Raw genomic sequence first — 15,000 nt, 5'->3', positions numbered from 1 at the left:
TAGGCCTAGTAATAAATTTTTGGGAGTTCCGTGAGATTGCATCATGCTCCAATGCTTCCCCACATGCCAAGCACATGGGTGGCCTAACTGCTTAGATCACTTTAGTTCACACTGTTGCCATTGTAGAAAGTTGTTCCTTCACTAGCTGCTGTATTACGTACAATTTATGCTGTGCAGTACGTACTGTACATTACTGTACCAGGACACAATCAGCCAAGAATACAGTGTTAAAGCAGTGTTAAGGTGTAAAAAGTGATTACTGTACAGTTACCAATGTTATACTGTACAGTCAGTAAGTGGGAAACACTGGAGCACCTTAACTTTCATCTTTATTAAAGGCATCTTCAGGTCATGAGACCCACTAATCACCCACCCTGACAATGGGTGACCTGACATTGCATAAGGTCAGGTCAGTAACATGACCCACTAATCCCTTACCCAGCCTCCATCACAAGTGGTAAGTGATTACAGATGCATATTACATTCAGCAGAGTGACTAGTGTATACCTACTGTAGGGTCAAGATGACAGCATCTGCTGGTGAGTACAGGTGCTCCTCTACTTAAGAACGTTCAATTTAAAACTTTCAGAGATACAAAAATCATCACTGAGGGGGGTTACCTGCCACAACAGGTGTTTAATGTGGATGAGACTGGATTATTTTGAAGAAAATTCCAGATAGAACAAACATTACCTAAGAGGAGAAGAGTGAGCCAGGTTTTAAGGCTGTATTAAAGGGTATAGCTGTACTGTACTAAATATCCATAATCTTTTATTTTTTACAATATGTTTGGTATCTACAAGAGTAAAGTTGGACTTACAAACAATTGGACTTACAAACAAGCCTCAGGAAAGTAACGTGTTCGTAAGTAGAGGAGCACCTGTACCAGTATATACAGTATAGTACTGTAGTAGTAGTATACATTATTTTGTTTATTTACAATGCCCTATATTGTACGTGTTTAGAGGTTTTTGCATAAATAAATACAGCTCTTGTGTGTCTGTGCGAGATGTGTATTTAGATTCTCAGGGAAAACTTCCCTCAGTGCAGAGTGGAAAATTCCACTGGCTTAGCTGTGACACAGCACCATTCACGCCTTGCATACCTGTATCAAATATATTTTTTGTTTGTGAAAATATATTTATTTAACCAAACTTTTAGACAAGCTATTCAGGATCATTTGGGTATTTTTGTTTTATAACTTAACCTTTAGGCCCTGGGTGATGTTCCAGAACGTCTGATCAGTGCGCCCCGGGTGACGTTCCAGAACGTCCGCCTATTTTCCTGCCATTTTTTTTCTTGATTTATCCCCACGAGTGGGTACTGCTAGCAACACCCTAACCCAGGGCTTAAGGGTTAATTAACACTTGTTTTTATAGGTTCTGGTATCAATATTTCTTGCTTTTTTTTCATCGAAGAATTGAGTCTCCGTCTTTTTTTTTGGCACCCCCTACATCCTTGTGTAAGGTGAAGCGCAGAAGCGTTTACAGCGCCCAACAGGGAAGCATGCTAAGTTCATGCTTGCCTTTATGTCTCATGAGTTAAGGGCATAGAAGCCTGAAGAGTCAATGGTTTATGTCTAAGCAAGTTATTGGAAGCTCCAACAACTTTCCCTGAATACGAATTCGCAACTTTCGATTTACAGCAGGTACCTACTTTGCTGCTAGGTGAACAGGGACCAAGGGAGGCTGAGAAGTATGTCCGAACAACTTTCCACCGAAATATTTTATTTAAAAATATTTTATTGGATAAATCTTGGAGAGAATTTATTCGGGATCATTATGTTAGCATATACATCTCTCTAATACGATTAGAACACATGCTGTCAATAAAAGATTATACACTTTTTTGCTAGCCGTAAATGTTTTCGCTCATGCTTGTGGCCTCAATGTAATGGGAGAGCATTTGTCCGTGCGAGATGAGATGATAAGATGTGCATTTTAGAATCAGAAAACTTTTCTCAGCGGCCAGTGACATTCCGGGAATGTACAGTAATATCTCCGTTAGCTGGAATCCCTCAAACGCGGGACTCACCTGTAGCCGGAATTTAAATTTTCTTGGAAAATTACGGCTTTGGGAACAATTTTCCGAGCTTCACATTTTCTGGAAAATTTTGAGAAAATTTTCCCAGTACCCAGAAAATTACGGAAAATTCCTGGGATGGGAGAGATTTTTTCCGGGTTTGAGAGATCAAAATCAGGTGCATTTTCCAAAAATTCTGAAAAAAAAAAAAAAATTCTGGTACTGTACCTGAAAAATTCCGAGGATGGGGGATATTTTTACGGGTTCAAGAGATGATGTTAATGCGCAATTTCTGGAACTTACGAGAAAATTTTTCTGTTACCCGGAAAATTCCGTGGGGTTAAGGAATTTTTTTCCTGCTTTAAGACAGTAGTCTTGTTACCCAGAAATCTTTCATTCCTGGAAGTGTTCCGCACCAATTCTTCTGGCTAACGGGGATATCACTTACAGTGCTGTATTGTACATACTGTACCTGGAAATATTCCGGCTGTGAGTCGTCTCATTAACCAAAATTCTCTCGTCCCCGAATAGCTCTGCACCAATTGCTCCGGTTAACGGGGATATTACGTACAGGTGTCCCTCATTTAGCATAAATTCACTTAAAGTTAATTGGTTTCGCCATAAAAATTTTTTTACACTTTTTCTCACTTCAAGTTAGGTCAAAATTCAGTTTAGCGATAGCTTGACTCACTGGGAAAGGGGAAAAGCTGGGGATGAGGTGGCCCGTGAGATGGCATGTTGCCATTGTTACTTGTTATGAAACTATAAAAGTTGTGGACAAATCATTACAATATTCTCATGTGGCATAGATGTAAGTTTAATAGCATATAAAACTATAACATAGGAAAGTTTAAGAACATGGGTGTGTATGTGTGGGAAGTTACCGTATGTGTGGACTCATGGAGGCAGAGGTCTGTAAATGCGTTGCTGACTCACCATATACCTGCGCTCCCTCCCCTCAATGTGACACTCACGGCATACACACACATACACGTCTCCCATTAAGTTGGGTGATTGCCCGGCTAAACTGTCACATAACGTAGATGATGGTTTGGGTGTGGAAGGCACTATTTTTTGTAAATAAAATACAGCTCCTCCCCGATTTACGACGGGGTTAGGGACCAAAATCCAGGTCGGAAGTCGAAAATGCTTAAATAATACATAGAAAATCTAAAATGGGTCTCTTTTTCTTCTCAGCACCACAAAACTCTCACTTTTTAGCTTGCCAGCCATTTTAAAGTGAATTACAAACTAAAATTTTCTCCGTGTACTGACGCTGGGACTTGTAAATACTACGTAATTTGACAAATTTTGGTTACGACTGAGGCAGGTCGTAAGTGTGAGTGGTCGTAAGTCGAGTAGATCATAAGTCGGAGAGGAGCTGTATGTGCTATTGTATTGATGATATGCTATGTATCAATTTTATTATTTGTCATAGCAATATTTGTTCATTTTTGACATGCAATTTGAAATTTGTTAGAAATACGCTCACCTTGTGTTTACCACATTGTTGGACTCAATCATATTGCTTATATAGAAATTTGGCATTAATAAATCATTCGTTTAACTTCAAAACAATTAAAACAAACTCAGTATTCATTATTATTATTATTATTATTATTATTATTATTATTATTATTATTATTATAATTATTATTATTATATTATTATTTTTACTACTACTACAGTAAACCCCCGATAACTCGGCACTTATGGGGCTCTGGCCTTGCCGAGTTATCCCAAATTCCGACTTATCGAGGCACTTCCTCCATCCTACAAAAATACAACAATAATAATAAGTTATCGATCTATATACAGCTACTCCCCGACTTACGACTGGGTTAGGGACCCAAATCCAGGTCGTAAGTCGGAATGGTCATAAGTCAGAAATGTAAAAAATAATACATATAAAATCTAAAATTAAATATAGTACAGTAAAAGTAATAAATTAAGAAGAATGGATACAGTGTTACTGTACTGTGCACTTACCTTTAATGTAGTCAGCTGAATGCACAAGGGGCCCCCATAATTTTCTATTTACAGGATACATGGAGACTATATTAATTGGATGAAGCAGAGGAGGAGACAGGGCTGGGTGGGTCATCAATGTCGCTTTCCTCAGACAGGTTAACGTACAGGGGAAACTTGCTGGTTGAAGGTATTGGATCATCTTTAGGGAGTGAAGAGGCAGCACTGGTGGGGCGTGAGGAGACAGCAATGGCGGACTTCTTAAAATAGATGTCCAATTTAGACTGTACAGTTTACTTTTTCTTTTCATTATGAATCTTCCTGTAGCAAGCAAGTGCATCTTGGACCATTCTGTCAACTTTGGCAAAACGCTCAACATTTTGATCCATTCCGTCAAACATTTGCATCCCCTTATTAATTGTTGCAATGCCTCTGCCATTTGCTTCACTGAAAATTTTTTTGGGGGGTGCAGGTTCCTTTTCTACATTTCGACCCTCTTCTTCCTCTGCATTTTTCTGTGCTTCCAGTCCAATAAGATCCTCGTTACTTAGCTCTTCTGCTACGCTTTCAACCAACTGTTCAACATCTTCATTATCAATTTCTAACTGACCTGTAACCTCATCCCATGCTGTACTGATGTTATTTATACATTTCAAAATGTAGCAGCAACAGCCTGAGCGAAGGTCGCACGTAAATAATTAGCTTTAAAAGCTGCACTAGCACCTTGATCCTTGATCCATGGGTTGGATGACAGAGTTAGTGTTAGGTGGAATGTAGACTATCAGGGTGCATGTCGTCCGGGTGTGGTGGGTGTCCCGGAGCATTATCCAAAATTAGCAAAATCTTGAATGTAATCCCTTGTTGCAGACAATACTCCTTGGCTTGAGGAATGAAACAAGTCATGAACCAATCCTCAAACAGTACTAGGGTCATCCAGGTTTTCTTGTGACTTCGATAAAACACTGGCAGTGTGTGCTTGCTGACATGTTTAAAAGCCATTGGGTTCTCTGAATGATAGATCATGAAGGGCTTTATCTTGAAACCAGCTACATTCCCCCCCAACAGAAGTGTGATTCGGTCCTTGAATGCCTTGAATCCTGGCATTGTTTTCGCCTCTTTGTAGATGTACTGTATGTCCATTCAGGCATGCTCTTCCATAATAATCCAGTTTCATCCACATTGAATATTTGCTCAGGCAAATAATTTTCCTCCACGATGACATGATCTAGCTCCTCCTTAAAAGCTTCGGCAGCACCAACATCAGCACTAGCTGCCTCTCCACTCACCTTGACATTATGTAAACTGTAATGGTTCTTAAATCTGTTAAACCACCCATGACTTTCTGTGAAGGTTTGTTTGCACTCATCTCCTGCCTGCTCCTTCAGGCTTTCAAAAAGGTTCTTGCCTTAGCCTGTAGGGTTAGAAGGCTTAAGGATACATGCTTTTGTATCTGGTCTTCCATCCATATCACAAGTAATTTTTTCATCTCATGAATGGGACCTTGTCTTTTCTTCGTAATTATATTTCCCTTTATAGGTGCTGATCCTTTCACTACCTCACGAATACATTCCTTGTCCTTCAGAATAGTGGATATGGTCAAGTGTGAGAAGCCTAACGTCGCGTGAAATGGTTGCTACAGTTTTTCCATTTTCAAGCTGCATTATTATCTTCATTTTCTTCTCAAAATTAATTGACCGTCTCCTTTTCTTCTGAGCACCACTAGCACTCTCACTTGTACGCTTTCCAGTCATTCTAAAGTGAATTACATACGAAAATAATGTCAGTACACAGTGCGATCAGTTGCGGATACAACGAAAGCCAAACACCACCTAAGCGCTCTATGGGTGGGTGCTGTAGCCACGCGGTGACCCAAGCCATGCGACGCTCTGGTACGGGACGGAAACGTTTCGGTCTAGAAAAGACATGTGTCATTTGAAAAAAATTTTGGTGCCGACTGCGGCAGTCGTATGTGCAGATGGTCATACCAACTGAGGCAGGTCGTAAGTGCGGGTGGTCGTAGGTCGAGTAGGTCGTAAGTCGTAGCTGTATGTGTACATGTAATTACTAAATGTTAAAAAGTAACACTTACCAGTACTGTACTGCAAGCAAAGAATGAAGCATCATAGTAAGTGATACAGATGTATGGTAGGTGATGCAGGTGGCCATATATGCTGAGATTTTCCTAGATATTTTTATTTATTTTTTATGTGATTATCCCACCCGGGCACATGAGGGGGGGGGGGGAGAATGTAGTAGTACAGTACTACCCCGATTTACACGGTCAATTGAACCCGCGGTGGCCCGCGTAAAATGGGAAACGCGTAAATGGAACAACAGAACATATGGGATTAATTGAAATAGAGACTGGGCCGACCCCCAAACTCCACTTTTTCCCGACACAATATGTACGTTGTAGTAAAAATAACATCTTAACTTTATGATGGTATGCACACACACATAATATAGAAGAGAAATATCAATAAGAGAATAATATACTGTACCAGGTAAAAGAAAAATCAAGGTTTAACACTTACGTCAGGTTAGGTTAAGTTAGAAAAAAATCAAGGTTTAACACTTACGTCAGGTTAGGTTAGGTTAGGTTTTTAAAAAATCAATGTTTAACACTTACCTAAGGTTAGGTTATGTTAGGAAAAATCAAGGTTTAACTCTTACATCAGGTTAGGTTATGTTAGGAAAAATCAAGGTTAGGTTTAACACTTACGTTAATAGAAGAGATGGGTCGGCGTACGGGAATGGCGGCTGGTTCCGAGGCAGAGGGCAGACTACTGGCCCTCAGGTGAGTCACCATCACTGTCATCCACATTTGTCAGGGCCTCCCTGACAAATCCCTCAAAGTCATCATCACTGTCTCTGTCTCCGTCACTATCACTGGCTTGAGCTGGCTGTGGTGGGTTGCGGGCGAAGAACTCAGTAATGCTTTGTTGACGGCTAATGTTGATGTTGTCGTGATACACCTTGATGTACGGCTCCATAGCCTGCAGCAGCTGGGTAGTGAAGACTTCATACCAGTTATAGTTAGGGTCGTCGGAAAGGAGGAGCTTCAGTTACTCTGTACACTCGATGGCACCCCTAACATTACCATGCGTTAACTTGTGTTCTTGTCGGGATGACGCACCACCAGCCTCTTCACTGACGTGATTGTCTTCTAACATCTTGTCGGCAGTCACCTCAGGATCCCTGATCACCTCCAGGATGTCTTCGTTGGTGGTCTCGGAAAAGTCTGCAGCTATAACACTCTGCGCAGCTTTTCTGGCAAGGTCCACTGCTACTGCAACCGACTGAACCTCACCAGTCACAGGTTGACTCTGCCTCCCACCTGGGATACCTTGCAACACATGTCTCCATGTGTGACAAACCGTTGCTACAGACAGCTGATCCCATGCCTCCACCAAGAAGTCCACAGCTTTCTTGACGTTAAATTTCCTCCAAAAGTGTTTGAGGAGAACTTCTTGCTCCGCCAACTGTTGTTCCTCGTCCTCGTCGCTCTTGCTATCGGTGTCACCCAGGTTACTCAACTCATCCTTGGTGTTGGTACAGTCGTTCAGGAGCTTAAAGTTCTTTGCAGAGTATGCAGCTTTCACATTGCAGATTACTTCTTGGTCCATGGGCTGGATTAATGACGTAGTGTTGGGAGGAAGGAAGACCACTTTTACGTTGGGGTGACGATCCAACAGTAGGGGCGAGTGTCCTGGTGCGTTGTCAAGGAGCAACAAAATCTTGAATGGAACATTCTGTTGCTCACAGAATTTCCTCACGTCGGGAACGTAACAGTCATCAAACCAGGAGAGGTACAGAGCAGAGAACATCCACGCCTCACGTACGGTCAGCCAGTGGACATTTAGCTTGGTCATGCCCATGTTCTTGTAGGCGTGTGGCTTGCGGGCTGTGTGGATTACCGATGACTTGAGTTTACAGGAACCGGAGGCATTGGTGGTGAAGAGGACGGTGATGCGCTCCTTCTGCATCTTCCGGCCCTGACACTTGCTGGCAGACTGGACAACGAAGGTCTTGGAAGGTAGCTTTTTCCAAAACAGACCGAATTCGTCCATGTTGAACACCTGGTCATCGGTGTACTGTCCTTCCTCCATAATCTCACGTAAGAATGAAGGAAAATCCCTAGCCGCAACACGGTCAGCACTCGCTTCTTCACCACCAATGTTAATGTTGGTGATCTTGTTCCCCTTCTTAAACCTGTGCAGCCACCCAGAGGAAGCATTGAAGGGTTTGGGCTCTGTAATTCCCATCTTACGTGACACTGCTGCGTACAGTTCACGTGCGTACTCCTGAACTGACCGCGTGTCGACCGCCATGTTCCGTCTTGCCTGACAAATCAAGTAACACACAAGTAAATTTTCTGTCTTGAGAAGCACCTTGTTCCTGGCAATACTTGATCATTGAAGCACCTGCAGACTTTGTGATGTTCATGTGTTCTTTTATCTTGGCTGCATCCTTCTTGATCGTCCGGATCATAGATTCGTTAACACCATGCTGGAGCTCGAGATCAACCTGTCTTGTTCCTTTTTCTAACTCTTGTATTATATTGTACTTCACCTCGTAACTTAGGGCACGTCGTATCTTCTTTGGCTTAGGGCGGCTGGGTCTAGGTAATGCAAGGTTTTTCTGTGGTGGTGGTGGTCCGGCGGCAGCCATTGTTACGGAACAATAGATACCACGGTGTGGCCGGGAGGATGTAACTGACGCAGCTAGGTCAAGCGCCTTCTACCCGCCAGCGGGAAGGCACGTCATTTTACATTAAACCAATCACAGCTAGCGGCGGAGGGAGGTAAGGATGCGTGGCCCAATCACAGTCCGATATGTCATATGACATCAGCGATAATGCAACAAAGGCATCCACTGCGCAACCTACTCACGCCGCTTGCCCCAGCATGGCAGGAGGTTTGAATCCAAAAATGGCGGCGCGGCAGGACTGCCAGCCGCTCTCCGCGTATATGAGTAGATGCACCTCGTAAAGTGGGAATTCCGGTTCTGGCGGGGTACCGCGTAAATGTGGAAACGCGTAAACAGGAACCTCGTAAATCGGGCTATTACTGTACTAATAATTTATAGTACAGTGGTCCCTCGGTTAACGAGCACAATCCGTTTCAGCAGGTTGCTCGTTAACCGAAAAACTCGTTAACCGAAACCATTGTTTCAATGGGTTTTTGGGTAATTGGTTCCAGCTCACCGAAAATTGCCTAAATTCAACAAAAAAGGGAGAAAAGTACACTTACTTTGAGGTGTGTATGTAGAAGGCTCCTGGATGATGATGATGATGATGGGAATTAGAATGGGGGTGGAGGAGAAGGGAGAAGAGAAGGCATTGGGGTGGAAGAGAAGTCACCCCATGGCACCATTTCACCCATAAAATTTTAGTTCTCTTGGTGTATTTCAAGATTATTTTCTTTAAATCAACACTGCACTGCATTATATATTGTCAATATGTAAAATATATTTCAAAATGACCAATAATTTGCTTGGAAGCACCGAAAAAAAGCGTTTAATTCAAGAGAGTCTCAAGCAAGATGTTACCTCCACTGAAAACAGAGAGAGACTAACGCCAGTCTGGTGTGTTAACAGGCTGGATGGCACGCCAGAAACTAGTTTCTTTACCTTCAATTATGTTCAATAATTGTTAAAATGAATAAAAAAGTTAATATTAAACTTTTAAAATTATTGAATAGTATAAACTTCTTGATATTTACTAAAATAGTAAGGAATTTAAGCCCTAAAACCGATTACTGTATTGGCGGACTAATACTACAGCTGGTGGACCGCCAAATGCAAGCGAAAACATGTTGAAGTCGGCTCGTAAAAAACTCGTTAATCGAGGGATTGCTCGTTAACCGAAGTTAAGAATCTTATGGAAGGTAAATCGTTAACCGAAATCTCGTTAACCGAGGCGCTCGTTAACCGAGGGACCACTGTAAATAAAATTTTTAATAAAAAGTAAAATAAAATAATAATGATAACAATAATAACAACACTGTAATAATAATGATGATAATAATAATAATAATAATAAAGAAATACAAAAATAAAAAATAAAAATCAGTAGTGAGAAATGCTATATGTATGCTGTGCTATCAAGTAAGAGAAACAATTGAGTCCCTGCAATTGTGCGTAAATGAGGCAGAAAGTCAGATTAGCATCCTGGGACTTGGTCACAATTTTCATGATGCCATATAGCAGCAGGGTCTACCATTAGACAATACATTATGCTTCCAATATCTTTCCAGGCCCTATTTGATAGCTGCCCACTATCTGCTACCTACCTACAGCATTTCCCGAGTTATACTCTAGTAATATCTCCGTTAGCCGGAATCCCGCAAACCCGGAACTCTGTGATAGCCGGAATTGAAATTTGCTCGGAAAATCATTCCCAAAGCCGGAATTATCCAAAAATATCCGGCTTTTGGAACAAATTTTCCGGGGTTGAAAATCGAGAGCATTTTCTGAAAATGCCTTGAATAAAGACAAAAGCTAAAGTACTTTGGGGGACCTCGCCTAACTCGGTGTCAGGTGTAGGTAGGGTGGGGGATTAGTGGTCTCACATTACTGACCTTCTGATAGAATATTAGGTCACCCTTTCTTGGCGGAGGATTAGTGGGTCTCATGACCTGAAGATGTCTTGAATAAACACAAAAACTAAAGTATTTTTGGGGATATTGTGATAAGTATAAGTATAAATGAGCAAAGTTGTATCCCTTCAACGTTACCTTACATAACATTATAAAATATGGAGTGAGAAAGCAGAAAGATGTGGTTGATTAGAGAGATGGAGTGGAAAGGAGTGGTAACATGCACCAGTGTTGCCAAGCAATAAGCTCCTCAACAGCTGATATTTTGATTCGCCTCCATGCAGTCACACAACAGGATCCTCACTAGATGCTTATTGTCTTAATTCCTCTGTGTGTGTGTGTGTGTGAAGACTCACACTTATTTAGGGAAGTTGCAGAATTGTTCACAAAAAATAAATGTCTATCTTAGTTCACTTCTCTGAGATGGGTGGACGGATGCAAGTCGTTATATGTACATGCGTATATATATATATTTACACTTGTATCTACAGAGGACACTTGAGACCCTGCAATTGTGTGTAAATGAGGCAGAAAGTCAGATCAGCAACCTGGGACTTGGTCACAATTTCCATGATGCCATATGGCAGCAGGGTCTACCATTAGACAACACATTATGCTTCCAACATCTTCCCAGGCGGTAGTACCTACCTTTCAAAGCATTAAAATATCTTTCGGTGTTAACTACTGTTTTTTGCAAATAAACAATAGAGCAGTTTACTTGTAATATTTGTTGTTAAATTGTTAAACAATGCAGTTACGGTATACAGTATTCATATAATGCTCAATGACAGTTGCCCCCCTGAAAAAAAAAAACACAGAGAACTGTTGAAATGAAAATGCCAAGTCACTTATAAGCCACAATATATGGTATGTATGTCATGTATGCCTGTAGTTAATACAGAGAAATTATTAGGAATACATATAAAACCCATAACTCATGAATGTATAACACCTTAAGGTGCAGAAATTTTTGTTGTTGTTGTTGTCTGTACAGTAACTTGTATCACTTTTTATTTCTTTATGTTGTCATCATTGCTATTTATATGCTTTGATTACTGCTCTTTATATGCATACAATTTTAAGCTTTGATGTTACAGTGTACAGGTAAAGTCACTTATGGGATGAATGTAGTGAAATTTATAAATAAAAGTTGGTAACTGGTGGAAATTCAGTTTCAGAGTTTGTAAGACTGTTCAAAGCAACAGCTGTTGTGGTGGTAATCACAACCAAGACACGTTGATGTGAATCAGTTGTCTTGCTACAAAATATGTCTTTGGGTCGAATTATACAAAAGATATGAAAATTTTTTGCTTTTTTACCAAATACAGTAATCAGGGGTCAAACTGCTGTATACAGTATATGACTTCAGTTTATACATGTGTATATACAGTACAGTAATTTTACAATTGTTGTAAGTTATTTTATTTACACTCTTATAGTGTCAGTAAACCTAATTTTTAACTGTATTTTACATTTTACACAGGTTTCTTCATTTTTGGCGATTGCAACAGCTAAGCAAGTGTTGATGCAGTATGAACCAAGCCTACTGGAAGAATATGGTGGACCTGTCAAGTTAAATCCTACCTGGGCAAAGAGTTTCCTTAAACGTATTGGACTCCATCAGTTAGCATAATACTACTGTACTGTGATGTTACACTATTACTAATCAGCATGATGATCTCAGAATATTGTCTCATATTAAAAGTGTTGTAAGATTTTGATAACATATTTACTTATTGTTAACTTGTTATCTCGTTCCAAAGGATGACGTAAAAGTACTACAGTATAACCAGAGAAATGTTTTTAAGATAACTAATGCCTGACAATGACTACCTCTTATTGCTACCTCCATTTTTTATGCACAAAGTATCTATGTAGTTATATCTGCTAACAAAGTTACCGGGTGATTCATGTTGAATTATTACTAAGATTGGTTGCTAGGATCTAGAAGAACATTATTTCCTATGTAACATATGGTGCAAATCTTAACTAATTTTTGTACAGCAATTAGATTCTTGTACCTAGTTGAGATAGAAATATTATGTGACTGATGTTTGGAAAGAAAACTGCATATCTATTGTTGTAATTGGAACATAATTGATACAAGAAGAAGTTAATTGGACAGAAAAGAGTGAACCATTTACCCTCATTAAATGATATTACAGTATCATGACATGTTACAAATACAGAATGATATGAAGTAGAAGTCAATCAGGTTGGTGATGTGTTTCAGCAGACAGCATTGTAACACAAGTGTTTACATATCAACAGTTTTTAATAGTGAATATTAACTGAATTAAAACTCCAAGGTTTTCTTCCCCTACTTTTTTATGCACTCTTACCCCCTTTTCACTTAATAAAATTGTCTGGCATTAGCCAAATAAAATAATAAAAGTGGCATCTCAGTAGTGAAGGGGTTAATGTGTCATGAAGTTTGTTCATTTACTCACACTCAAACATTATAGCAAGTGTTTAAACACATTGTAGTAATGAAAATGCAAGATACAATATGGGAAGTTTCCTTACAGTAGTTTGAAATATGATATTGAAGATTTGGTTCTTAAAAACAAATTCATCTAGAGTACAAATTTACATGTTTTACACATGTGACTTGTGCTACTATCTGCTCCTATGAGATTAAATTAAAACCTGGCCTAGATGTACCTTGCGGGAGTCTCCTTTAAGTTAACATATGGAATTTCACTGAAATATTGTGTTTCATCATATAATATCACCACAATCATCAGCTATAAATCACCATCATCATTTTTATTGTTAAATGTTACTATGATTATTATTATTTCTTGGGGAAGGTAAGCAGTGACATAATGAGGGGGGGGAGGATGCCAACCTGATGATTGTGAAAATATAGGGCCAAAACCTGACTAAACAAAGCCAGGATTTTTTATTTTATTTTTTAATTTGTTGTGATGGTGATAGAAGAGCACCTTAGTTAGCCAAAGAAACATCCAGGTAATGTTCTTAATGACTTATGAGTGCCTTAAACTTCTTATGAAAAGCAGCTGTGGCAGTATGGTCAACTCGTTCATGCTGATGAGCCACCCCTTGATCTTCGACGTCAGTATCTCCAAGTCCAGTGTTGGTTTCGCCTCCACCGCCTTCCACAGTCTGTAACCAACACTTGTGTAGTTGACAAGGCTATGTCCCCACACTACACTCAGCACCCAGGCCTCCCATAACCTTTCAGCTTCAGGGTAAGGGAAGTTGTGAGAATTCTTTGTCTTCCTCCTGTTCAGATATGCCCCATGAGGTTCCGTAGTGCTGCTCCGTGGATTCTCCCTGAAGTTTAAGTCTGTCAATAATTTAATGAAAGGAAGGACTTACTCCATCTCTGTGTTGCTAATTCTCTTTACATGTATTTAGATCATGCCTCCTCTCACAGAGGGACTATTCCTGTATACACTGACGGCTCTAAGTCGGATGCAGGGGTGGGATTGTTTTGTGAGGCAAAGAGATCTATTTGTGGAGTCTCAAACCTCCTCACTAGACTCTTGAACTTCGATATCTTTAGGGACCATTCTGTTTCTGTCGATACTGGCCTGAGTTGGGACAACGCATCTGCCCAATTGTTTTGTACTCCCGGTATGTGAGCTGCTTTGAGGTAAAGTGTTTGCGTTACACAAACTTTTTTTTTTTTTTTTGGACAGAGTGAGAAGTGGCCAAGATCTGGTTGAGCCTTGATGATTGAGACTAAACACTGCCGTTCTGTTGTCCATGGCAAACTCAAACGTCATGTTTTTTAAATTTGGGTTTGCCAACAAAAAGAATAGGACTACTGCTAATTCTTTTATGTTTATGTGCAAATATCAGGCCAAGAAATTGTAGTATTACCTTCTAAAAACAATGCATGATGACCCACAGTTGCTTGGCCTTCCTGTCTCTTTGTAAGTGCTGAGAGATCAGGAAGTTTAGAAACATTTTCATAAAATACCTTGAATAAGGAATCCACAGACTCAGATGTGGTCGAAAACAATGAAGACTTAGATCTTACCAATGTTACCCAAGGCCTATTTGGATCATCCTTACACTCAATGTTATCCATCAGCTGCATGGGAGTCGACAGCAGCCGTGGTCGTTTGTACGGACGTGTTCGAGATAGGATTGGGATACCATTCCTCAAAAGGAGAGTTCCGTCAAGGGAAGTGGAGCAACTGCATTCTGAGAGTAATTAGAAAACCCAGGGCAGAAGCCTGAAAAAATTCGTGAACGAACATGAGAAGAGGGAGAGGGATGGCAACATATATCATGGTATTCATACTAGCACGTGTATAGTGGGACAAAGAAAAAATTTATATACAGTATATATATATATACAGTTGGTCCTCACTTTACGCGGTTAATGTAACCCGGAGGGTCCCGCGGAAAGCGAGAAACGCGTAAAGTGAAAAAC

The 15,000-nt window shown here is 40.3% G+C and overlaps 1 protein-coding gene across 1 annotated transcript in view; it reads left to right on the top strand.

The window, feature by feature from the left end:
* Nucleotides 1-13,362, top strand: part of LOC121859386 — a gene marked incomplete at its 5' end in the record, with an annotated part of 65,122 nt that extends 51,760 nt beyond the window's left edge. The window contains 1 exon segment of the mRNA XM_042356168.1: nt 12,073-13,362. Within this exon segment, the coding sequence (XP_042212102.1) occupies nt 12,073-12,222 (150 nt within the window).
* Nucleotides 13,363-15,000: the final 1,638 nt, after the last annotated feature.

The sequence above is a fragment of the Homarus americanus genome, unplaced genomic scaffold, assembly GCF_018991925.1.
Source record: "Homarus americanus isolate GMGI-L3 unplaced genomic scaffold, GMGI_Hamer_2.0 scaffold7626, whole genome shotgun sequence".
In the NCBI taxonomy this organism is placed as follows: Eukaryota; Metazoa; Arthropoda; class Malacostraca; order Decapoda; family Nephropidae; genus Homarus; species Homarus americanus.
The sequence above is the reverse complement of the archived record's forward strand: the minus strand, read 5'-3'. Positions and strand labels throughout refer to the sequence as shown.